At 56.7% G+C, this 24,482-nt stretch overlaps 8 protein-coding genes across 8 annotated transcripts; 4 read left to right on the top strand and 4 right to left on the bottom strand.

Moving 5' to 3' along the window:
* The first annotated feature begins 418 nt into the window (after window positions 1-418).
* Window positions 419-2,256, top strand: CDEST_04844 (uncharacterized protein). The gene is made up of 2 exons (XM_062921003.1): window positions 419-705; window positions 781-2,256. The coding sequence occupies exon 2, from the start codon at window positions 1,136-1,138 to the stop codon at window positions 1,745-1,747; it is 612 nt and encodes a 203-aa protein (XP_062777054.1). The 5' UTR covers window positions 419-705; window positions 781-1,135; the 3' UTR covers window positions 1,748-2,256.
* Window positions 2,257-3,048: 792 nt separating this feature from the next.
* On the bottom strand, window positions 3,049-4,303 carry CDEST_04843 (uncharacterized protein; the record flags this gene model as incomplete). Its single annotated transcript, XM_062921002.1, has 2 exons — window positions 3,049-3,447; window positions 3,725-4,303. 2 exons carry the CDS (start codon window positions 4,301-4,303, stop codon window positions 3,049-3,051), a joined length of 978 nt encoding a protein of 325 aa, XP_062777053.1.
* Window positions 4,304-7,599: 3,296 nt separating this feature from the next.
* Window positions 7,600-9,837, top strand: CDEST_04842 (uncharacterized protein). The gene has a single exon (XM_062921001.1). It carries the CDS (start codon window positions 8,756-8,758, stop codon window positions 9,236-9,238), a length of 483 nt encoding a protein of 160 aa, XP_062777052.1. The 5' UTR covers window positions 7,600-8,755; the 3' UTR covers window positions 9,239-9,837.
* A 1,537-nt stretch (window positions 9,838-11,374) lies between these two features.
* Window positions 11,375-11,732, top strand: CDEST_04841 (uncharacterized protein). The gene is made up of 2 exons (XM_062921000.1): window positions 11,375-11,673; window position 11,732. Exon 1 carries the CDS (start codon window positions 11,378-11,380, stop codon window positions 11,621-11,623), a length of 246 nt encoding a protein of 81 aa, XP_062777051.1. The 5' UTR covers window positions 11,375-11,377; the 3' UTR covers window positions 11,624-11,673; window position 11,732.
* On the bottom strand, window positions 11,720-13,122 carry CDEST_04840 (Putative 3-hydroxyacyl-CoA dehydrogenase, 6-phosphogluconate dehydrogenase-like domain superfamily). The gene is made up of 3 exons (XM_062920999.1): window positions 12,738-13,122; window positions 12,565-12,664; window positions 11,720-12,511 (listed from the first exon to the last, which is right to left on the bottom strand). The coding sequence occupies exons 1-3, from the start codon at window positions 12,870-12,872 to the stop codon at window positions 11,781-11,783; spliced, it is 966 nt and encodes a 321-aa protein (XP_062777050.1). The 5' UTR covers window positions 12,873-13,122; the 3' UTR covers window positions 11,720-11,780.
* A 165-nt stretch (window positions 13,123-13,287) lies between these two features.
* Window positions 13,288-17,084, top strand: CDEST_04839 (uncharacterized protein). Its single transcript, XM_062920998.1, has 3 exons — window positions 13,288-13,484; window positions 13,556-15,932; window positions 15,986-17,084. Exons 1-3 carry the CDS (start codon window positions 13,410-13,412, stop codon window positions 16,981-16,983), a joined length of 3,450 nt encoding a protein of 1,149 aa, XP_062777049.1. The 5' UTR covers window positions 13,288-13,409; the 3' UTR covers window positions 16,984-17,084.
* Window positions 17,085-17,511: 427 nt separating this feature from the next.
* On the bottom strand, window positions 17,512-19,293 carry CDEST_04838 (Putative epoxide hydrolase, alpha/Beta hydrolase; the record flags this gene model as incomplete). The annotated part of the gene is made up of 3 exons (XM_062920997.1): window positions 17,512-18,943; window positions 19,017-19,147; window positions 19,228-19,293. The coding sequence occupies 3 exons, from the start codon at window positions 19,291-19,293 to the stop codon at window positions 17,512-17,514; spliced, it is 1,629 nt and encodes a 542-aa protein (XP_062777048.1).
* Window positions 19,294-20,809: 1,516 nt separating this feature from the next.
* On the bottom strand, window positions 20,810-24,186 carry CDEST_04837 (uncharacterized protein). The gene is made up of 5 exons (XM_062920996.1): window positions 24,036-24,186; window positions 23,255-23,968; window positions 22,582-23,175; window positions 22,287-22,530; window positions 20,810-22,229 (listed from the first exon to the last, which is right to left on the bottom strand). The coding sequence occupies exons 1-5, from the start codon at window positions 24,129-24,131 to the stop codon at window positions 21,247-21,249; spliced, it is 2,631 nt and encodes an 876-aa protein (XP_062777047.1). The 5' UTR covers window positions 24,132-24,186; the 3' UTR covers window positions 20,810-21,246.
* Between the last annotated feature and the right edge of the window lie 296 nt (window positions 24,187-24,482).

Here is a 24,482-nt window from a genome sequence, read left to right as displayed (position 1 = left end):
CATCACAAGACGAGACAGGTCTGTACGCGGCGCAATAAGCGAGGGTCGGCCCACGAGGCGTCCTGTCACGTCTGGATGACGCTGGCTGCGCACACACATACTAGTCAGAGAGCAGTACCATACACAGCACAGCCCGGTACCGTGCGTGTAGAACGTCTGTAATGTAAGGATGGCCCCAAGGCAGGGCGAGGCAAGACACGACGCGACGGCTCTGCCCGACCTTCCTTGAGGCTCAGGGTGGTGAGGTGGAAGGTCTTGGTAAATTGTCTAGATTTACATCCAGGACCAGCTCAAAGCGAAGCTGTGAGAGGCCAGGAGAAAGGTGGGTAAGGGGTGGTGGTTGTTGTAGTTGTCATTGTTGTTGTTGTTGTTCGTCCCAGGACATACACCCGCCGAGGGTAGCATCCGTTGCACGAAGCCCGCTTCTCGGTTGCTTTTTCGTTCTTCTTTCCTTCTCTCTTGGACGATGACGACAATGACCGGTCCCGTTTTCCTTCGTTCTTCCTGCCCTCGGATTCTCCCTCTCCCTCGCCTGTCAGTTTTCCAACCGAGTATCCCCTCGTCATCGGGACGCAGCACCAACCAGGCGGCAACAGGGCCAAAACCCACCAAACGCGGACTGGCAAATGGTGGCCCCCCCCCCGTCGTGCGGCGACCCGAAATTCCACCCTCCCTTCCCCTCTCATTTCGACGCGCAGGATTAAGGTGGGAATCATTTCCGCGACCGCCGGCCCAGGACAACCAACAGACAACAGCATGACGCTGACAAACAGACGACAGGACCGGCCAATCTGCGCGCGCGTTTCCGAAACTTTGCCCATCGTGTGCGCCGCGCGGGAACCTGGTGACATGCCTGCGTTGATCCCCGAAGATGAGAGGAACGAACGGGTGATGAGCGACAGGTATCAGGCTCATTCGGGGGGACCATCAGGCCCATCTATGAGACGTTGGGAGGATGGGCCGGTTCAATGCAAGTTTTTTCCTTCTTTTTTCTTTCCCTTCTTCTTTCTTTCTCGCTTGCTTGCTCTGGCTTTGCTCAGTGAGGAGGCAGAGAGACGTACGTGGTTGGGAACAGGGAGACCGAGGTTGATCGTTGTCATCGAGCAAATCACTCACTTGACTCCCTTTGACCGCGATGTGCAAATACACGATTGGGCAAGCCACACCCGCTCCCACCTCGCCAGTCGCCGCGACAGTCCTTCGCGGACTTCCCGAAGACCCGTTACATAGGCGATCCCGGGTAGCTGAATCGAGGAACAAGGGATGGATAGAACTTCCCTCAGACACACACACACACACACACACACAAAAACACCGCCCAAATCTACCGGCGCCCCGTTCGTTTATTAACATGACACAAAGCCCTGCAGAGGGGGAGCGTTGCCAGGCCCTTCCCAGAGATCTCCGAATCGCAGCCAGTCAAAACGGGGAAAGAAGAGATCCATCAAATGGGCTCATCCTCCAAGAGGTTCCGACAGCGCGGCAACCGTGGGGCCCAAAGCGGCGAGCACTTCGTCCAAACTTGCCCGCGCGCGTGAATCTCTTCGTTACAACCTGCCCTCAAACAGGCCTCACCTTCCCCCGGGGAGCGTCCGACACACACTGCACACACGCACACACGCACACACGCACACACGCACGCGTACACACACCACCCCGCCTACACTGCCTACGGTGTTCTCGTACCTGCGTGTGTCGCCTGTGGTCAAATCCCAGCAGGCCTTGGCAAATCTCCAACCCGCCTTGATCCAGCGAGGCGGGACCATTTTCCCACCTGGCATGTCTCACTCTGCTCGGGATTGCAGGCGCATTGCCCATTGCGTCGCCTTGTCAGAGGGTGTATACTCTCCTCAATCTCGTCACTTGAGCGAGCCTCGACCCGGCCGTATGTCTCTTGGGGGGGGGGGGAGGCTCCCAGTCCCGTGGCAGGAGAGGTGGATGCGGCAATTGGAACCGACACCAAACGGAAGCATCCTGAAATACAGTACGCTAGCAGGGGGAAGGCAACGACGTCAATGGAGAGCGGACGCGACCCGGAAAGCAGGGCAGGGTCAGGAACGGCAGTCGGTCTGTACGCCCGTACTGGAGACAGGAGGCAGGATCAACACGCACACGCAAGACGTTTGTCTGACCTTTTGCGATCTGCAAAGCAGGGAGTTTTTTTGTGTACGTGTGTGTGTATGTATGTGCCTGCAAGTGTGTTGAGCGCGCGCGCGTGTGTGATCTGATATGCAGACATCAATGGTGCAGCCCACGACAAACTGCTTATACTGGTTTTTGGGTTTTTTTCTTCTCCTTTTTTTCTTACTCTTAGTCCAACCAACATAGCCGTTCGGCGGCCGCAGTCGGGAAGCGGACGAGGACGAAGGATGACAAGCAGCCACACTCCCGGGATGATGCGGCGGCGGCGGCCAGTCAAGTCGCAACAACGCGAACGCCGCCCGCCGCTGGCTGACCTGACTGATTGCAGCCTCTTTGGACCTTGAACGTAACGTTCGGGTCCGTCCTCCCCCGGTACGACGCGGCATGTCCTCGGGGGAATCGTAGGCCTCGACACCCGCATTGCGCCTGCCTGCAGCTACTTTATTTGGTGCGCACGGGAAAGGGAATAGCGTCAAGTCCACCGACCGCCGCCCTGTGTGGAGGGCAGATGGTGGTGGTGGTCTATGTTGGTCGACGGAGAGCCGCAGCCATGAGCAGGTAGCCGCGACGGCCGAGAATGGCTGCGGTCTTGGGATGTGAATGCGCGCGTGGTGCGTGCGTGAGTGAGCCTGGTGCCACCAAAACACAAGAAGGCATCGTCGGAGGGCCGCCCACCGGGAGATTGACAGATGATGGACGGACGTGGGAACTGGGCTGAGGCTCATCAGACGATTGCGGGTGTGGGCGTGGGCGTGGGTGTGGGTGATGTTGTATCGCGTCTAGGATTCGAGACAAGAGTGCAGGTGCGCTTCCGCCGACAGCAGTCCACTGACGACTGACATGGGCGAGGCACCTTGATGACATGGAACGTCTCCATTTCTCGCCAGTCCCCGAATCCCCTTCTCGCTACTCCCGGCGCTGTGGGCCTCGGGCGGCTATGAATAGGATCTGAAGACACTCGAGGGTTGCAGCAGCGCCGGGCTTGCCATCTCCTGCCATTCGAAGCCAAGACCGGCCGGCCAAGGGCCCTTGGGACAATGTCGAATGCTCACCTTCGTCACACAGTCCAGAGAGAGAGAGAGAGAGAGTCATGCGGCTCCACGGTGACCAGAAGCGAAGGGTTGGTGGAGCTCGCAGTTGAAGGGCAGGCAGGCAATGGATGAACGCTGCTGTCATGCCGGCGTTTGCATTGCGATGGCATTGCGGCAACATTCGCGCCTGCGCCCGCGCGTGCTTGGCACCGGTCCTGTGAATGCGATGGGCAGTGGGCGATAGGGAGCTCGGTCTAGATTCCAGGTTCCAAATCTTGTGAGAAACTGCAAGAGGCGAAAGCGGCTTGGTGGTGTCTGTTTGGCCAGCGAAGGCTTGTCGAGTTCAGTCAAGGATCGTTGCCCTCTCTTCAGCTGGCAGTCCGCGAGTTGTTGCTTGGTGGCCTATTGGTCCCCGAGCCGGGAGGGACACAAAGTTTCCCGGGGGGTCGAGCAATGAAAAGCCCAGCTTGCTACATTGTGCGACGCCGACTATAGCGGTCCATAGGTGGCGGACGGGTTGGTGGCCTATCGCTCGGCGTAGCTCGTCACACCAGTGACGGGACGAGCAGGTCAAGCGGGTTGGTTGGTGCGGCTGCAAGGGCGGACAGGCACCCCCTCCCCCCCGACAAGCCTTTCGAGTGCCGGACCTGAATCCCAATTCCCCAATTTTTTAATCCAACAGAAGGGAAGCCAAAGGGGGCAGGGGTGATATTTTCCCCTTCTGTTGAATCGATGCCCGTGGCGATGGCATTGGCGGTGGGTTTGTCCCGACGGTATCCGTAGTTTGGATGCCCGCAGCCCGACAGGTCTTCAACGCGAATAGTGATGATGAAAAAAATCTCCGTGAGAGGCGCGTGCAACGGAAGACTGCTCGAGCATCGCCGACTCGTCCGTGTACGCGCCTGTGGGGTCAAGGAAGCCGAAGACGAAATGAGCATCATGGGCTCTAACAGTCGGAAACGCTGCTGGTCCATGGCTGCCAAGACCTGCGCAGGTTTTGCAATTGCGGTGTGGTGTGTGCGGATTACGTTGTGAACGTGTTCCACACCAGCGACTCGGAGTTGTGGAGTTTCGGACAGAAAGGCCAAACCAAATGAGGCAATTCCAAAAGATGGCCCCTGCACCATCATGGGAGCGGGTATCTTGACAATGAGCTTACAATCTGGGAGAGCTCGGGGTCAGCAAAGCTCAAGCTGCCACTGTTGTTTCTGCTGTGATGACCGAAGCAGTGTGGAAAGGTGGTTCCTTGTCGTGCGAAGATTCAGCCATGCATGGCGATATCGGCCACTACGGAAGGGGCCCTGTTCCTGGACTGCAACGAGTCGAGTCGAGGCGCAAAATGTCCGCACGTAGTCCGTATTGGCCCGGTCTCATCCCTTTTCCACGACCAAGACGTCTCCTTCTTCGACGGGTGAGCCTGGGCGCTGGGCGGTCTGGCCATAGATGGGATGGAGCACCCAAGCAGGCGGGCCCGGCAGGCAGACGAAAAAGATCGAACCAGAAGACGTCTGCCGGTAGCTTGAGGTGGGCGGGATCCGGAGATGGTGCGATCTGATAATCATCAAAGGACCTGCAGAGTCCAGACGGGACGTGTGTCTTGGAACTCATCAGAGGTTATTCTCCGCAAACAAGGTCGTTACCACAAGCCCGTTACTTCCATTTTCCCCTTCTCACTCTCTTTTCCCCTTCTCTTCTTGTCTTCCTCGCGCCCAACCCACAGCGCCGGGATGGACCAACCAGAGTAGTACTCGGTCGTCGGCGAACCTGCTCCCGTTCGGTGGACAGTTGAACTACCGCGCGTGCTGGAACCCCCCGGGCACCGTTGCAACGCCGAGGGCACTTTTGGGCGGCAGTGCCGGGGCTGCATTGGCCGCTTGAACTTCGCGTGCATATATCGGATTGGGCTTAGGCGCTCTTTGGAGAGTCCCTATTCACCAAAAGGGGGGTCCCGGATCTCGGACGTGGGGCCCATTCGATTATCCATACCTCTTTCCCTCTTTCCCTCCTCCTCATACTTTGTATCCAGCCAGCAATATTGGAGGGAATGAGCGGGACCCCCCCCTGTCACCTGCTTGCCTGCCTAGGGAAGCCAGATTGATGGCGCCGATCGGACGATATTAGGTAAGGTGGCATCCGAGAGGTGAGCAGGCATCCCATGTCTTCAAAGTTTCCAGGTGGCCGGTCCAGTTGGGGGGCTTGCTCCTCCCCTCCCTTGAGGCTTGGGCCCTGGGACCTTAGACAGGACACCCTTCCAGGGCCTCGGACACGGAATTACGAGTTTCCCGGCGAACGAGCATTATCCCAGTTGGGCGGCTTCGAGAAGCCTTCTCCCTTCTGCGAACACCAGTGACCACGACGGACGAACCGGCGATGGACATTGCCACCTTGACGGCCAGCCCTCTGCAGCAAGCCCTTTCTCTCCGCCCTACTCTTATTGTTTTTCATCAAATTGCCTGCCAACGACCCCCCCCCCCCTTCCCCTCAGTTTTGCTACGTACACAGTACATCACCTGTTTCTAACGCAATCTAGCTCTCAAATGAAGTACATCAGCGGGCTCATATAAACACCCGTCCGACTAATAACCATATCGTGACGAGGGGAAAACAAAGCCACCTTGGCTTCCGGGTGAGACACTGCTAACTGCATACCTTATCGACCTGGGCCACCCACCACGGGCGGACGGGAACAGCCTGTGGATGTCTCGGGTTCGCGACGTTGCTAGCTTCCCGTCCGCCGGGCCCTGTCCTGCGAGGCTATCCGCTTGATCGTGACGTTGACGGTGAGAAGGAGGAGGTGGAAGTGGAGGCGGAGGAGGAGGAGGAGGACGACAACGACGACGATGACTGCTCGGCGGGTTCGGAATGGACAAAGATTGGGCGCCGGCTTGGGTCTCGTCTCATTTCGTCCTGCCCTGTACCGCCCGTCCCACTCTGTCTGATGACTTGTCGTCGAGAAGCCGGAGTCAATCACGACAATTTGAGTCGAGTCGATCCGGGCGAGCAAGGGGGGGGGGGGGGGGGCAAGAATGCGACTATGGGCGGACAGAGTCGACTCGGGCGCCTAGGGCGCGGGTGCGGGTCCTGTCAGCTTCACTGCAATACGGCGCTGTATTGTCTCGTCAATCTACCATCATGGGCACTGGTCATTTACTGAAGAGGCTTGGGCTAAACCTTCTTCTCGACGATTGCCATGCGCGGCGATTCAGGTGCTGGTCGGCTGACAGTAATGGCAGGGCGGAGAAGGAGGCCAGCCACCAAACACGACCCCTGAAAAACAGCGCTGGCAGATGAAGCCCCTCCCGGCCCTGTCGATACGGACTGACACCAAGGTGGTCGTGGTGGGTGTGGGTTGACGAGAGAGTCGGTATTTGGAAAAGAACGAAATAGACCTCGCTAGGCTCATCGGGGCTCCCCACAGCGGGTGGAGATCGCCGAGTCGAGGACTTGAAGGCCGAAGTTGACGGGGGCCGGGGAGGCAGTGGAGGCGGATATCCAGGGTCACGGATACTTTGCGTGCAAGTTGCAGCAAGACATAATGGTCTAAGCCATTTGCTGGCCGGCCTATGCCGGAGAGGTTGATGGCATCCGTATCATTGTAAGCGTCCGTAGGTGCACCCGGTCGGTAACTGAGACCCTGGAAACAGAGTGATTTCCCCCAAGGACCTCAAAGGAGAGAGATAATAGGACTGCGTCGTGGGTTTGATGACGGATCTCGGGAAAGGTGTGGTAATAGTACTGTGGTAATGCCCGTCTCAGCGAAAGATCAGCCTGCTGTACGGATACCAATCAATACCTGTCACATAAGGGGACGGGCTCGATGACGGTCTAGAGATTTCTTTTTTGCGGGTACCACGACGAACGAAACGAGGCGCGAACAATGCTTGCCATTGGAACTGCCAGGCCAGGCAAGCCCAGGCCCGCGGGACACAAGGAAAGCTGCCGGCCGCCGGTATTTGGGCGTTGGGCTCCATCTACCATGGTCCGAGTTCACACCAGTGCCGGATAATTTTTTCCCTTTTCATTTTTTCTTTTCTTTTTGCCGCCATTCTTCCCCTCCGCAACGTGCATTGGCGTGTGTCGATGTCTATTATGCGTGTCATAACGTAGCATCTATCTGTACCTATGTACCCTTACAGTACCTAGGGCCCTCGAATTCCTTCCCGCGGGCCTATGGCTCCTTGCAGCAAGCGAGATGTAACTGTTGCTTCAACCTGGATACACAAGCAATTCACCCCACCAATCCCCGGTGTTTTTGGTTTTGTTATTCTTATTTTTATTTATTTTGGGTGGCCGAATAAGAACCTACGAGACGAAAAAGAAAGAGACGACGAAACAGAGCAGAAAAACAAATTAATCAAAATAAAATAGTCCGTCTCCGCGGGCCTTTGCTCCGCCGAACCCGCCAACGCCCACTTCGCCCACCCGACTGCCCTGCTCAATCTTAGCGTGTCCAAGTCCGCCCCCCAGGTTCCGTGCCTTCTTCGGTGTGCGGTGTATGGAGTACGGAGTCCACCATGCTTCCTGAGACGCCCCCGGGCCCGCCGCGGCTTTGCCCTGGCTACAATCGCAGTGTGGTCGCCGCCCCCCACCCCGCTGTTGGCCTGTTTGCTGCAGTGTGCCTGGTGCCTGGCGGGAACTTGTTGGGGGGTTGTGGTGGTGGTGTGGGGGGGTGCAATAATTGAGCCGAGCTAAAATTCCAGACGCCCAACTGTCACCCCACCGCACTGCACTGCACGCACACTGAGCACAGGATAGCGCCTGAGGTCATGCCTTCCCCAGCTGCCCAGCCGAGTTGGCTTCGGCAAAGGCGCGTTAGAGCCGCTTTTAGCACGTCTTAACACACACAATTATGAGTCGTGGCCGTCTGGGATCACGACATGCATGGCAAGGCGCGTATCTGGGCTCGCCTTACACGTGTATATCGTCCTTCCGTCCATGGCGAGACATCATGCCATACGATAACCACTGCTACGTACCCAAGTAGGACATCATGGCCAAGCTCTTAGCACGCCCATGGCATTGACACTCTCTAGGTGTTCTGCCTTGTGCTTATGTAGAAGAAAGGAAGTCTAAGCCTTGGGAGCATACCACTTTCTTGGTCTCTTGGTTAGTCGAGTTGGCCTTGTACTTACTTGCAACCGGGTTGTCGAGGCTGACATGAGACGACTAACGTCTGAAGACGACTGCCGTTCCTGAAGGACCACACACACACACCAACCACACCACACCACACCACACCAACACGACGCGTGCCACGACGGCATTCCCGTCCATCCCAAACCCGCACAACGAACTCTCCCCCATCCCGTCGCAATCCGTCCCATCATCCTGCCGCTTCATTCGCATCACTCGCATCGCTCACTCACATCATCCGCTTCTCCAATTCCAGTCCACTCCGACATCCTTGCCCATCAACCCCCCATACCTACCAGATCAGGTCATGCCGGACCACGCTGTGCCATGCCATTGTTCGAAATAGCATCACTGGGCTAATTATATATCCTTTCGTAGGGGTCCCGCGGGTTGTAGACAGCTCAGCCCGGTTCATCCCCCCCCCCCCCCGCCTGTTGCGCAGTCCATCCATGGGCCATCATGGAAGCGACCATCGAGACGAGTGCCACGTGCCCTTGATCGCTCGTCCGTCTGTCAGCCCGCTCCTATCTCCTCGTGTCACACTCGGTATCCGCGGCACCACCTCCCACGGCCCTCGTTTCTCCATCTGTTGTCGGGCTGCCTGTCACCTGCAGGCGGCAACCTACAGCGAACCCCCGACAGCATGGTCGGCAGGGACAATCGTCGCCCGCCGCCGCTTTACGCTTTACGAACCGCTTTGGTTGAGGCACCTTGGCCTGGGTTATACGGACCTCGAAACCTCGATATATCCAAGAGCGCTCCATGCGTTGGTCTCGGCTTCCTGCCTGTTGGTCGTCAAGGAGGGACAGTCCCGAGTGCCTGGCCTTGCTCTTGTCGCACGCGGCCCCCCGAGACACTTGACAGCTTTCAACTGCATCTGGACGGGGACTCGCTCGCGCCCGCAACTGGCAGCAGACTCCTTGCCAGACTAGACATCGAACCCAAGGCTCTGCCTGGGAACAGAACTCGCCTCCTCGTCTCGCTTTCACTGTAGTAGCGTGGTGGGCTCGTCGTTAACCTGAGCCAAACAATCACCGCCTTCTTGAAATCCACCAACCATTAGAAAAGCCGTTGTTTCTCGCAACGTTTGACCGTAGAGGCCTCCCTATCGCTCTCCCTCCACAGTGTTGCAGACATACGCATGTCCCGCGTATCTGGCGCATTCATCTCTTGGTGGTCGCCTCAGACCAGCCTGCGCATCCCCGCACGCCTTGTTTCACGTCATGGAAATGCCGGATGAGGAAACCTCTTCACGCCACCGTTCCGGCATTCCGTTGTTTGTCCGGCCCGCGCGTTCTGTTTGACGATGATCGATCGCTGATGGACGGGTGGCCTTCCTAGGGAGGGATTGAGATCGAAGTGCGGCCGGTCAATCTCCTCGACCAAGTTGGGCGGTTTGAGCGGCCAGGTCTGATAATACGGGCCTCGCGACCTATCCCCTCGGCCAGCGTGGGATCCGGCCGTTCGCGGGAGCCCGCCGTCTTCTTGGGCACGCGGCACGTAGTTCGTGGGAGGCATTTAGCAGCAGCCAGCCCCATTCACTGCCGCGGCCATTCTCAGTTTCGTCCAACCCACAGCATTGCTGCTCGCTCCGAATTGGGGCATCCGCCCGGTGAGTCTCGGTTCGGGCTGCCATGTCTCCCATCCCCTCCTTCCCCTCCTCCCTCTCTCCGTGAGCCACGCGTTTTGGGACTGAAAAACCGAGGGCGTCGTTGCCGTTTCGATTCCGTGCCCCGGGTGTCCGATATATTGCCCCTCAGAGCCAAATATGCCGCGTCCCAGGCAGCAGCAATGCTGGTCCGCTCAAGAGAAACATGCCGGACACCTTGGTGGACCACCACGGAAACGGGTACGTGGGCTTCGCTGAACCGGTGCTGGCCCTCCCCGCTGGGTAATGCCCAAGTCCCACGCATGAAGCAAACCAAGAGCGTCGATCGTGGAGAAACACGCACTCTATTACTCCGTGGCATATCATCCACACCGTTCGAGTGGCGGGATACATCGCTACAGGGCTCCAGACTCGTCCATTCTCGCTTGGTGTTTTCAATTTGCCCATCCACGCACCCAATAGGTGGGAGTGGTTGGCAAGAGAAAGAAAGCCGGGGAAAAAAAATGAAAACTCCGTGCGGGCGTCCGTGAAGAACTGCCGTTGCGCTTGAGACGAAAAAGATCGGTCCAGAACGGCTTGTTCGGACGAATCCTCAAGGGGTAGTGACGACATCGTCTGTTCTCTAGTCAGGAGGACTTGACGTCCATTGAATATCGAGCACGGCGGGCTTCGAGACCCCTCGCCCCCCCTTTTCTGCAAACATGAAGACGACCTAACGTGGCAATGGTGGGAAGAACTCCCACATCCAGTGAGCGGCCGAGTAGCATCAAATCTCCCGTTCCTCTGACGATTTTGTGGTGATAAATGTCGTGATGTACAATATACGCCATGGCGAGGCTCACTTGGCCACCCGGACCTAGTCCCCCCCTCAGCTTCCTCTGTAAGCCTGTTGCTGTAGGTGGTAATGCGCGGGACAAAGAGCTCGTCTCGCCGAGGCCGACCCCGTCCCCTGAATCACCGGTGCCCTTTTGTGGACGACGGACGGCCAGAGGGCCATATGGGTGTACGTACGGGCATGCGAAGGCCCCGAACCCTCCGCCTCTTTCTTTTGGTAGATATCCCGTCGTCGTGTGCTTGAAGTAGGTTGTCTACGTCGCGAGTGATTCTCTGGTAGAGTGTTTCCTGGACTTGGACATTAGACTCTACCCGGCCGTGGGAGCCCGCTTTGCGCATCCCCCTCTGTGATGGCCAAAATTTGAGAGCTGGGCGTTCAGTTTTGAGGTGGGAGTAGGCTGGGACTCGACACGTCTCAACCCGTTCTTTGGCAGACCTTGCTCTTGAGAATTATCAGAAGTGTATAAACACGACGGCTCGAGGCTGCCGGTGATGCTTGAGCTCCGCGTGGCTGATTTGCCATTGTCTGTTACGATTTTCAACTCCTCATGACTATAATTGCTGGCCTCCCAACTTCGAACAAGAGGCCTATTGTGCCGCATAGCTTTTTATCAACCCTGTTGGACGTATGTCGACGCCTTCCACTAATTTGCGAACGATGAACGTGGCGGGTTGTTGGGTAGGGGGAGACGATGACGGCCCCTTAATCGCCGTGAAGAAATATTTAGCTTCTTTCAGTGCTTTCTTTGCCCCTACTTGTTTTAACCTCAGTCTCCTACATCTTGTAACTCACTCGGGCTGCCTGGCTTCATTTGACGATGAAACGAGTTCGTCTAGACTCAGTCATTTGTTCAGGAAAAATGGCATCAAATAATTTTCACATACCCATACATTCGAACCTTGATGGACCGAAGATGGACAGTTGTACATTGTTCACACAATCTACCCTGTGACAAACCCCCCCCCCCCCCCCCATCCCTAGTACCACACTTGAAAACTACATTTTCATTCATCCACCTTGAGGTCTTGCCTCAGTAGTCGTAGAAACCCTTCCCGTTCTTCTTCCCCAGCCAGCCGGCATCGACCATTTTGCGCAGCAGCACACTGGGCCGGTACTTGGAGTCGCCAGTCTCTTCGTAAAGAACCTTCATGATGGCGAGACACGTGTCCAGGCCGATAAAGTCGGCAAGCTGCAGCGGGCCCATCGGCACGTTGGTGCCGTTCTTCATAATGGAGTCGATGGACTCCTTGTCGCCGATGCCGGTCTCCAGGCAGATGATGGCCTCGTTGATGTAGGGCATGAGGATGCGGTTGGCGAGGAACCCGGGAGAGTCCGCCGAGACGGAGGTGATCTTTCCCATGGCCTTGCAGAAAGCAACGGCCTTGTCGAGCGTCTCCTGGCTGGTCTGCAGACCGCTGATGATCTCCACGCCCTTCTGGACGGGGACCGGGTTCATGAAGTGCGTTGAGACGACCCGGGAACTGGCTGAGGTGTCTGTTGGGTCCTTGGTCGTTGATGCCGCGATCCGTGTGATAGAGATGGATGATGTGTTGGTAGCCAGGATGGCATGCTTGGGGCAAACCTCGGCGAGCCTGGCAAATATCTCGAACTTGAGGTTGGGGATCTCGGGCACGGCCTCAATCACAAAGTCCACGTCCGACAGCTGATCGATAGACGTGGCCGGCGATAGGAGCGAACGGGCCTGGTCGGCCTGTTCCTGAGAAATTCTCGACTTGGACACGTCTTTTGCGAGGAGCTTCTCTGTCGGGCCGTCAGCGAGCAGTAGCGACGTCGAGCAGGTTCCAGAAACTCACCGGCGAATGCCAAACCCTTGTCAAGGGCCGCCTTGTTGGCGTCGACCAGCGTTACGGGGATTTGCGCTCTCTGGGCCGCCACGAGAGCGATGCCGAGTCCCTATATCGGAGCCCGGTCAGCTAGCTGTCCTGGGACAGATACACTTTCACATGCAGATCGCGAGCTCTCGTACCATCTGGCCGGCGCCGATGACACCCAGCCTCTTTACACCCCCAGTAGCGGAAGCCACCTTGGAGGTAGAGCTGAAGGCGCGAAGCTGTCCGGGGAGCTTCACTGCCACCCGGGCGCGAGCAATTGCAGTCGCCATGGCTATCGAGAAGGGCAAAGACGTCAGAGTACAGGGATCAGTGAGGTATCGTGGATGCCTGACGCGGGGGGCTTTAGGCGTGATCGCGCAAACGGTTGATAGATGTTGAGATACAATTGAGTGTAATGAAAGAATATCAAGGACACAGAAGCGCAGGATGTTTGTTTTGAAGGATTGGGAAAGCTACAGAGCGGATGTCCGTGGCCAAGTGTCGTTCATGGTCCAAGGCCATGATGATGCCCATGCCGAGGTTAGCCGCGGTCGTTTGGCGCACCAGCCACTCCTCTGACTTGCCTTATCTTATCGAACCTCCCGGTACGTACCCATTTATCTGACTGTGCCACACCAAAGGTGGGTCTTCAATTAAGGGTAGCACTCCACTGACGCGCTTGTCCGCGTCGAACGCGTCGGCTCTCCGACCCGGTCATCGTCCCCTCCAAACATTTTCTACCACTCCCGGATGTGGTACGTAGATGGAGACAACGCCGCAGTTCAATTGCATTTCGCCATCGTCTTGAGCCCCCCAGAGCCATCAAAATGGAGATGCCGGACGGGACATCAGACATTGTCCACCCCGAAGTTCGCGCACACATCAACAGTCTTGTATCCGCGGTAAGTTTTGGCGAACAGGGCATCTAATCAGGCTCCGCGCTTCTCGTTCAACTTCTGACCTGGGGGAATAGCTTGGTGGCACAAGTGCCGACGACGATGGCCGATACAAGCTCGGCGACGACGCCCTCGAGGTTCTTCGCGATTTAAAGAAATGGATTCGCTTCTACGACGAAAAAACGAACCGCATGGACGTTGCACGATGCATTGCAGGCGCCAACCTTGTCGAAGGCGACCTCCTCCAAATCCTCGCGAGCTGGCCCGAAAATGACACAAACAACAAGTTCAAGGCTCGCGTCGCCCTCGCGTGCTTCGAGATCATGGTGCCACTGACCTGGCCCATGGATCGAGACGCCGAACGAATGACGGTCAACCATCACCGTCACATAGCGGTTCTTGAACTTGCGCAAGTGGGCTACAAGCAGGCCATCATCAACTTCGATGGTGCTCAAATTCTCAACACGGCTGTTCGAACCGCATTGCCATCGATGGCCATCGCGATTGGCGACCGGACTCCTCGCGACCAAGGCATTATCAAGCTCGTGCTCTTTTTCCTTCGGAATATGGCCATGATTACTCCTCCCCCGGGTGCCAAATACGAAGGCGACGAGACGCAGATATCCCGTTCCACGACGATCGATGCATTTTCATTCCAGGATATCTTTGCGGTGCTGCTGATGCTGGCATCAAACATGGGAGAAGACTTCCGCACCGAGGACGTGATTGTCATGGAAGTCATATACCACCTGGTCAAGCAGGTCGACATTAAGAAGCTTTTCATGGATGAGCGGCAGTTAAGCAAGGCAAAAGCCCAAGAACTGTCGTCCCTGATGAGCAAAGAGACTGCGATGCGCAGTGCGCAGAATCGCAAGGGACCCACGCGCCACAACCGGTTTGGCACCATGATATGGATGCAGCGCGACGACGGAAAGGTATCGACCATCACCGGCCAGGACGCGCTTGCGGACAGTATCACGCGGCAGAAGAAGCTTGACGAGTCCAAAACGTTTAAGCCACCACGCAGGGCGAAGAAGGGCGAACTGGAATCAAAAGATCTCGGCGCACCCGTCAAGCTCAACGCAAGAGCTAATGCCCAACTTCGGACTTTTGTTGAAGACTTCCTCGACGCGGGTTTCAACCCTCTATTCGAGCATGTCCGCAAATCTCTCGACCGAGAAGCGCCGCACGTTCTGTCGTACCATCGGAGACAGTTCATGTACCTCGTCGCCTGGTTCTTGGAGGCGGAGCGAGTTCGCAGAAAGTCCAAACGAGAAGCCAAGAAGCCAGGTACAGCCGACGATATCAGCAGCTTCAACCTCGTGGCCGGCGTGTTGAACCAGCCAATGTTTGTCACACTGACGAAGACGATGCACGACTCCTGGGAACAAAAGGACTGGCCCACCTTGACGACGTCGATGCGGTGCTTTACTCAAATCCTCCTCACCGTTCAAGAGATGACGGAGTCCGGAAATGAGGATGACCAAGACATTGCGGAAAACACATTGAGTCGTCTCTTCTACGAAGATTCCACGCACGACCTGATCGCCAACGTCGTGAGGCAATACAAAGAACAGGGCTTTGAGTATCTCGACAGCGCCACGGAACTGACGCACCATTTCCTGCGGATTCTGGAGGCGTATTCGAAACAAAACGTCGATATGCAGGTTCGGTCTCGCAGGCGTACTCGACGGAAGAAGAAGGCCGCTGAGAACACCACGGGCGTGGAAACCCTCGACGGAGACAACGACGATTCCGCAAACGACGAGGCTAACGCCGAGAGAACCTCAAAGGAGCGCAAGTTCGACTTCCACCGATTTACATCGCGGTTCACGCCTCAGGGAGTCGTCGACACTTTTGTCGCTTTTACGAAATATTACCGGGATCTGGATGATTCTCAGCTCAAGCGCGCTCACCGCTACTTCTATCGCGTTGCTTTTAAGCAAGATATGGGTGTGATGCTGTTCCGGGTCGACATTGTGCACCTCCTGTACAACATGATTAAGGGCCCGGAGCCTCTGGACAGGAATTCGGGAATGTTCAAGGAGTGGGAGGAGCTCTCGAAGCAGATTCTCAGAAAATGCATGCGCAAGATTGAGGAGCGGCCTGAACTCGTGATCGAGTTGCTATTTTCCAAGACCAACAGCACGGCCTTTTATCTGGAGTACGGCCATGAGAAACAGACTATTTCGACATCGAATCCCCGGCCCGCGGCAGAACTCGAGTTCAAGCATACCGAAGAACGCAATCGACAAATCGCCATCGTTGTTGGGGCCCTACTTGACAAGAATCAAGGTGACCACATAGCTTGGGTCAAATCCATGCTTCAGTCTGTTGAGAGCGAGCGGCGTGCCTGGGCGGCAGCAAACGAGGTCATACCGTCTGTGGAACGCACCGAACCAACCGCGGAAGATGCATCGGCTGATGAGACGGCCAATCTACCTCCACCCTTCAGTAAGTTCATCTCTCAAACCCTGTCTTCAATTCGGCAAGCTAATCCTGCCAAGCTGTACGACCGGACGGCGATGCCCGCAGAAATGCCGTGTTCAAAAACTCGCACCTGCGCCTCCTAATGAAGCTTGTGGGGTTCGAAAGGCTTGCTCCCACCATTGAGGAGACGCCAGAGTCGTTATGGATTTTGCCCTCCCAGGTGGATGCGGAAAATTTGCATGAGAGCCTGGACTTTATCAATAAAGCCGAGTTTGACCCGCCTGTCTTCGAAGATGGCGGTGCTGCTGATGATCAGCTTCGACGGAAGAAGGCTGTTCGAAAGCGGGCCGAATACGACGACGACGACGAAGGCGACATTGACGACGGCCCCCTCTTCGAGCCGCTGGGACCCACCGTCCGCAAAGCCATTGACGCGCCCGCGCCCAAGACGACGAAGCGAAGGCGGCGCAGAAAAGGGAGCGAGGAAACCGAGGAGCAGCCGAACGATTCCGAGGTGGAGGAGAAGGCCAGGAAGCGCAGAGAACGGGAGAGAGAAAAGGCGAGAAAGGTCAAGAGTGAGGCATACGTCCACGCCAGTGACGACGATACGGATGAGGAGTACGACCGCGAGTTCTTCCTTCGGGAGGAGGCTCAGCGCTTACGCATGGCTCGCGTCGTGGAGAAGGTGACGCTGTCAGCGCCTACCAAGAGGCCGGCCGCGGTTGTCCTTGACGACAGCGACGACAACGACGATGATCTCGTCACCTTGACGAAGGCCACCCAGTCGACGCAAGCGAGCGCCGATGCGGACATGGATGCTGGGAGCGAGGAGGAGCAAAACGGCGATAACAGGACACCTTTGACAATGTCTAGCCCGTCTTCCTCGCAGGACCAAGGTACGATAAAACGGAGGCGGCTATCCCCTAAAGATCCATCCCCTGAAAAGGGGGCAGAGGGGCAGAAGGCGGCGAACGCCGACTCGGAAAATGACGAAGACGACGCCCCGGTGCCCGCAGGACGCGCGCGGCAGCGTACGAGGGGAGGGTTCGTCATGGACAGCAGTGATGAAGAATAAATGAGGACAGGCTTGGGGCGTTTTGGTCATACATAGGGTTGGATGGTTTCGGTGCATGGCGTAGGAGGGGTAATCTCGTCGATAATACCAATACTTTCGCCTTCTTCAAGCTCTATCGCTTGATATGGATATGGCCCGTCCTGAACGGTTTCTGCGGCCCGTCCCGAGAATCCATACGTCTTCTTCTGCACATACCATGGCTATACCTGGCCGTGTCCTGGTCCTGGTGTCCGCTCTGGGATATACCACTCAAACTAGTTACTTCCCTGTGTCAAGCCAACATGGAAGCAAAGCAACAGCGCGCAGGATTTGAAAGCTTTGGCGTCGTGTGCAATACGTAAGGTAGGAATGATATTAGTCACCTTTGGTCCCTAGACAAACAAGCCCTTCTTCGTGCCCAGCACCCTTTTCCTCGCGTACACCATGCTCACATGTCTCGGAAACGCATCCATTGGTATCATGATACAAATGAAAGAAGAAGAAGAAGAAGAAGAAGAAGAAGAAACCAACATGAACTGCTACGACCAACTATCGCAAACCCTCGTTCGGCGGAGGCGTAACCACAATGGTGTCGGGGCTCGCCCCGTCAAAGTCGGGGTCGGGCGTTTCTCCCTCGTGCTCCCCCTGCCGAGCTGTCTTCTTTGGGGTCTCGGAAGCCTCGCGGATCCGCTCGAGGCGCCAGGTCGCCGCCTCAATCTGCGGGGTGGAAGGCGCCGCCGCAGTCCTCGGAGACTGCAGTTTCGACCTTTGGCCGCCCGCGCTCGGCGGGGCGTCGGGCGGATCGACGACGACGCCCCGGAGTGGCGCCGTGCTCGGCTGACCGGAGCCTTTCAGTCGGCCCTCTGGGGAGAGGAGTCTCCTTGTCAGACCCCGGACGCCCTCGCCGATGAGCTCCGGGCGGTCCCACGCAACGAGCCCCGGACTGCCCGCAACGCGGCGCACGTAGGCGGTGTCGTACGAGACATTGGCCCACGCGGGACACACGTGATGGGTTGGTGTTGCGTGAGGCAGTGCGCCCCGGGCCCCGGCGCCTGCGGCTCCCGTGTCGCCGCTCGCCGAGAAAACCGTAATGGCGACGGTTGGCTTCTTTCCCAGTCCCGACGGAGGCTCCTCCTCTTCCCGCTGTGTCAGGCAGTGCGCCCAGAACCGCATCGCGGCTTCGGGCCCGGGGAGCCAGGCGGTCTGGGTGAAGGTGATGATCTCGGCGGCGGAGAACTCCTTCCTGGTCCCGAGGACGCGGAGGACTCTGAGGACGAGGGCCAGCAGGCCGACGGGGGAGTCACATAAGGCGTAGGACGGCGTGTTCGGTTCAACGGCCGGCGCGGACTCGCATTGCCGAGCGTGCTCCGTCCGGTCCAGCGAGCGGATGTCTTCGCTCTGATAGCCGAGGATGGGGGCGCGGAAGAACTTGGCGAGGGACCACTTCATCCACTCGAGGGGCGCCTCTTTCAGGCTCGGGGCCTTCAGCGACGGGTTGATGAAGTGGGCTCCCAGGCAGGTGCCGGGATGATATGTTACCAGGCGGTTGGCGAGCTTCCAGTCGATCTCAGCCGGGCTCGATGCGGCGGAGGACGTGTTGGAGACCAGGTAGCCCGTGTACGAGAGCCGGGCCATGACGAGGTCGAGGATTCCCGCCGTCGCCGGGATGACGGGGGTGTTGCCGGGCAAGGCGTCGCTGAAGCCAAGGCCGGGCAGGGAGGGGACAACAACGTGAAAAGGCTGCTGCCCGTCCGGGTCTTGGGGCTGCGCGAGGGGCTGGATGAGGTGCCGGAGCGAGAGGTTCGTGAAGGGGAAAGGGGGTAGGAGGAGGAGCGGGACGGCGTGCTCGTGGGGCGACCTCACATGGATGAAGTGAAGCCGGACGGAGGAGTCCGAGCCGGGCACAGTCACGGCGGTGCGGAACTGGGGCAGCTGGTCGTTGAACATGGCCTCTTGCTCTCGCCAATCGTACCTCTCAAGCCTGAAGTGTCGTTTCTTTTGGTAAGTAATGCGCGTCCCGGGAGAGTAAGTAAGTCCCCTTCACTCCGACTCACCAAAAGTCGATGAGAGGCTCGATCTGGGTCTTTGGCTCCCACCAGTCCCGAGACTTGGACTCCACGGTCTCGTGCGGCAGTCTCGTGAGCTCCAGCTTTTGTTTCGTGAGATCGAGATATTTGCTGGAGACCTTTTTTTATTTGCAAGAATTACCGATCGTGTTAGCCACGGACCCCATAGCTCACTTCCATCGATCGGGTGAGGGCTCACATGAATGCGATAAGGCTTGATCTCGTCTCCCGAGAGAATAGCGCTGGACTCTAGAGGGGTTGCCATGGTCGCTGCTCATGCGCATAGTCTGGTGAGCCAACAAGGGTCTTCAGGCGGAGCTTCTTCTACAAGTGTTCGGCGGCAGCACCGCAAGTAAACGAACACGCGGGGCGCTGGTGATGGACGCCTTCAGGTTGAAAGCCCCGGAGAAGAACAACGGCGAACACAACAGGAAAGGATTCCACCACAGACAGCTAAGCGAGGCAAACTCTTAAGTACAAAAGCTCTGTCTGAAAACGACGTCCTGCGCCGTTTTATTGCTATCGCCCGGGAATTCGATAAATGCCTACTCCCATGTCGTGTCTGTCGGCGCGAAGCCAACGGTGTGGTGCGGTGTGGTGTGGCATTGTGGCTTGCCGCTCACCCCCTGTTAGCCAACGTATCTTCTGAATGGCTCAAGATGCAAAGACGGGAGAAGATGGGCGGTCTAGGCCGGTTACATGGCGAGTGAACGTGGCGGTGCGTACGAGTCCCTCCCTCACACCCCCAGCGAGTTCGGAAATGATCACCCCTTTTCGCCGGAATTGCCCAGGTACAGAGTCGCGTTCCTTGTCCAAGTGGCCCAGATCAAAGGCTTCATTGGCCGGGGGTCCTGTTGCGCCCCTTGTCGGTCGTTATGGTGCACTCGCCACGTCAAGCCACATCTTTCGGTCCCTAGCTGACGACGACATTGTTCGCTTCTTCTGATCAGGCTGGGACTGGGACTCTAACTGGCCTGTTGGGCACCTGCCATGAGACATGATGCGATGAACGTACCTTGGGCATTTAGACTGGGCTGCTGAGTAAAGCAGATCTAGTAGTCATGTCATTGATCGACGGCTTGATGTGAAGCCTACACAATTGACAGACAACATTCAAATGTTCATTGTTTACCTCCCTCAGCGTGCTCAAAGGCAGATACGGGCAGCGAGCGCCTGGAAATGAACCAAATCAAGAGAACAACGACATGACTTGAGAAGAACCAAAAGGGTCAAGTTTCTAACAGCTAGGTCAATTCAAGTTTACACCGGAACCCACAGTGGGCGATGTGCCTGGGATGCCGACATCCAACGACTTTCTAACTGGGCAAGGCATGTTCCCGGCAACCACGTGTCGGGTTGGATGTGTTTTTATCAAGTGTTGTATCAATAGACGACCAGCCTTTCTTTTGATCCTTTTCGTCAGGAGTCGCATTTATCTTGTTAGACTGAATATCCAGGTTCATTTCCGTGAGAACGGCTTGCAAGGACGGAAGCTGCTGCAGCGGATATCCATAGCAACGATGTTGGGGGTTCGTAACTGGCGAAGCGAGTACTAAGAAAGAGAGGGATGAGGTTTCCGGGTGACTGAAACTTGTGTCGAACTCGACTCTGGTCTCTAGGTCGATCTCCGTTTCCGTGCCCAGGAATACCCTGTCGTACCTAGCGATGTTGCCAGTCCCTCCACGCGGGCGGCGCATCCGCACCCGCACCCGCACCCGCCGCAGGGACTCGGGACCGTCGTTGTGCTCTTTCACCCATATCCGCAGGATGAAACACCATATGTCGACTTGATTAAGATTCTCTATCGGCTGTCAATGCATGGCCAACGTCGCTAAGCAAGCATACGTCCCCTTGCTGCAGCTGATTGACGCCAACTCTGTATTCTGTACAATATACCTCCTCAAACGCCGCCCTTCTCATTCGTGGCCCCACTCGACTCATCCGGCATCTTCGTAATTCCTTCCTTCTCAAGGTAGGCCTTCCCCTGCGTCGTGTCCGTGACTACCCAGATCCTCTCAGTATGCCCAGGCTGTCGCGACAATGCATTTCCGGCCTTCGTCGGCATCCCTCTAGAGTCTCATTACCTCCAAAGTACGTTCATTACCTCTTGTTGGGAAATCTTTGAACCTTTCCCTCTAGATGCGCCCTCGCAACGCACATCGCTGAATAGGAATAGAGACCAAAAACCGCAGCCTTCTAAGTCGCACCCGCGGCTGTCTCAACTAGGTCGCTGAGAAGCAGCCGACGGCGCACCTCCTGGACCCCCGCGCAAGTTCATCGCGCCAATTCGAGACACGATGTTGCTTCCTACAGCGTCGACGGCTCCTCTCGGGGAAGCCAAGCTTGGCCCTTGCGGTGCAGTTTCCTGCACGCGAAATAACCTGATCGCCGTACCGTTCCATATGCCAACCGTGCCCTTGGAAATCTGGATTTCGCTGGTGAACACGAAGCCCCATAAGAGAGACTCGTACCAACCCAGAGACAGTTGTGACCACTCAAACGAGTGTACCCGAGGCGGCGTCGGCTCAATTCCGACAAGTTTGATCTCCTGGATCTTTCCAAGTGTCTCGTGGGATGCGGACTCCCCAGCGAGTGTTTGCCTGGGCAAAAGAGCAGACATTTGCTGGATGATGGTGAGAATGGTGTGGAGAGGAAGTTCTGGCAGCCAGCTCTCGATCCAATGAGCCGTTGGCTCGAAAGCGCCGGACTGAGACTGCCCACTGACGGAATACCCGCCGAGGCTGGTGGTACTGTTCTGTCTGGAGAAGTTGCTCATGCCAGCAGGCATCTTGCCTCTGGCCTTCTCAGACATGCCGCGCAGCTGTGTCGGCACTGCGTCCTCCACGACCGACGCTTGCGAAGACGCCACGGACGGATTCTCACTCGTGGTTGATTGGGCCGGGGTCGGACGGTGGTCGTCGTCATCGCTGTCGTCCTCGTCGTCCCCGATGGCGAAAGTGCCATCCTCTTCCGGGACGTCACTGAGCGTCGGCGGCCGAGGATGCGATGCTGTCGGACTGCGGATGCTCTCAGCCGAGCTTCTCACCGAGCTGGGTTCGAGGCCATCCCCAGTGGCGGCAGACTCCTTGCGGCGGCGGTTTCGTCTTTCAATCTCCTCCTGGCCGCTCTCGAGCGTGAATGTTCGCAAAGCTTCAATGCGTTTCTTGTTGCGCAGAACCGCAAAGATCAGTTCTGGGTTTTCTGTCATGGCATTAGCATATATAGTTCGGGTGAGGTACAGGCGTTCTGGTCTCCTACTTTGGTATTGGTGTTCTACTATGGAGTTGACTGATTCCAACAGCGACCTGAGCAAGTCGTGGTTGCTGTCATTGGCAAGCAGAAACGAGGGTGAGGACATGGAGGAGAACAGTTGCATGAGTTTTGAGGCAGATGCGGAGCTCAACTTTTCCAAGTAGGGCGCGATATTGTTGATCACGGCCAGTAGTGCCGGATAGATGGCGTTTAGCCTGCCTTGACTTGTGGTGATGAGGTTGTAAATGGACTATTCTGTGTCAGCCGGTGCTCATTTCAAAGGCCTCTCTGGGGCTCTTACATGGATCAGGAAATCGGCATATGTTCCGTTGAACCCAGGTATCCTGATGGTCAACGGCAGGCTGTCTTGCCCTTCAAAAATCTGGTTCAGATTGGTGCCAAAGTTCTTCTCTACGCTCAGCGTTTGAAGCAAAAACGCGCACATTCTCACGACGCCCTGCTTGGAAGCGTCGTTCTTGTACTCCAATGCATAGAACAAGGTGAGGACGAGAAAGTCGTGAGCTCGCTCAGTGTCGATGATAAAAGACCTAAACCTCTTGTTGCATTGGGTGATTTCCCAGAAGAGCATGATGATCTCAGGAGCAAACTTTGCTGTCGTCTGTCCGCTGGGCAGATACGAGCTTTTTTCCTGGAGCGGCTGGTTGAGAATCCGCGTCATACCGTCGACAATGAATTGGAAGTCATGGGGCCGGTGTAGTCTCCCAAGGAAGTGACGGAAGTAGTTCTTGGGGGTGGTGCCGTTCTGCTCAGGAATTGGATATAGAAGAAACACCAGCAGAAGCTGTAGAGTATATGTCACCAGGATCTGTTTCTCGTCCTTGAAAACCAACGTGTTGTACGGTACACGCCAGGTGGCAGGGTTGTATTTTAATGTCTGTTGTTGTCAGCATCGTGCTCGGAACTAACAGGCAACAGCATCAATGGGCGTTGGGGGAGACGGCAGGTCTACATACGGTATTCAGCAGCGAGCACAGTACTGACAGCACGACCTGTTTGTCGGGACATGTGCAGATGTGCGTCAGAGCTCGAACTCCCTTTTGTGGCAATATGTTTGGCGACATGTACATGCTTTGGCTAGTCATGGTGAGCAATAGACGGAGTATCTCGCTTCGGTTGCTCTCGTATTCCTTGGTCGTAGCCACGGATGTGTTGCATCCAACGCCGCTCTGCCAGATGGCATAGCTGACTTTCGGCCGTCCGGCGGGCTGCCGGGGTAGAGTGAGATCGGAAAAGAACAGCAGATCGATCAAGGTATCGATGAGCTCCTCAGCGAGGGGCTTTGCATCTTCAAAGTCCTCGGTCTCGTTCTTGGGCGGCCGCTGTCCATCCTGAGCCCCGTCAAACAGCACCTCGGCGGCGATGGCCGATTGTCTCGTCCTCTTCCTCCGGGCACCCCAGAAGAACCGTTCTTCCCATGACTGAAGTTGATCTGCCTCGTAGACGAAGGGAAGAATGCGTGTCAGGACGCGGACGCAGTTGAGAGCATCTCGTTGGGGAGCGATTTCGGGATCGGGAAACGATGGATGATGGCGCAGGATAAACAGTCGAGACGTCAATGCAAGTATCAGAGTTTCGAGGTTCTCAAGGGCTTTGTCTCGCGTACGGCGGATGTCGGCGGGAGAGAAGAGGCTGAAGATGTCCTCTGACGATTCAGGAAGCTCCCAGAACTGTAGGCACAGTCAGGTCAGTATTTGGGATCATGGGTGAGGGCGAGGCGCAAAGAGGCCAGCTTACGGAAGTCCAGTAGGGGTCATCGGCGGGAATGTGTCGCTCTTCAGAAAGCCTAAAAATGCCTTTCTTGAAGACAAGCTTCGAATCGCTGGCGCCCATGTTGTCACAGAGCGATCATATCCGTCGATATGTTCTCACGGGGCGAAGCTTGGGAGGATGATGGTTGAAGGGTTCCAGACCAGAGGCGCGCCGAGTGCTACGTAATGGGGGAAGAGCGGGTCGTTGACGGGTATCTGGCCAATGAAGGGGACAAAAGCGGGGTGGCCTTTCTCCGAACTCCAAAAGTCCACGTTCCCATCTGATCCCATTGACGGTGAATGCCCTTCATGCCAGGGTACGTACCTGTATCTGTCACCATCCCTCGGATTGGGCATCGGAAGACTCACCGGCACAACTGGCTTAACTGGCTAGGTCCAGCATCAAACGGCCCATCCCTGACCTCAGAAGTTC

The sequence above is a fragment of the Colletotrichum destructivum genome, chromosome 3, assembly GCF_034447905.1.
Source record: "Colletotrichum destructivum chromosome 3, complete sequence".
Classification (NCBI taxonomy): domain Eukaryota; kingdom Fungi; phylum Ascomycota; class Sordariomycetes; order Glomerellales; family Glomerellaceae; genus Colletotrichum; species Colletotrichum destructivum.
This window is presented reverse-complemented; position numbering and strand designations above follow the sequence as displayed.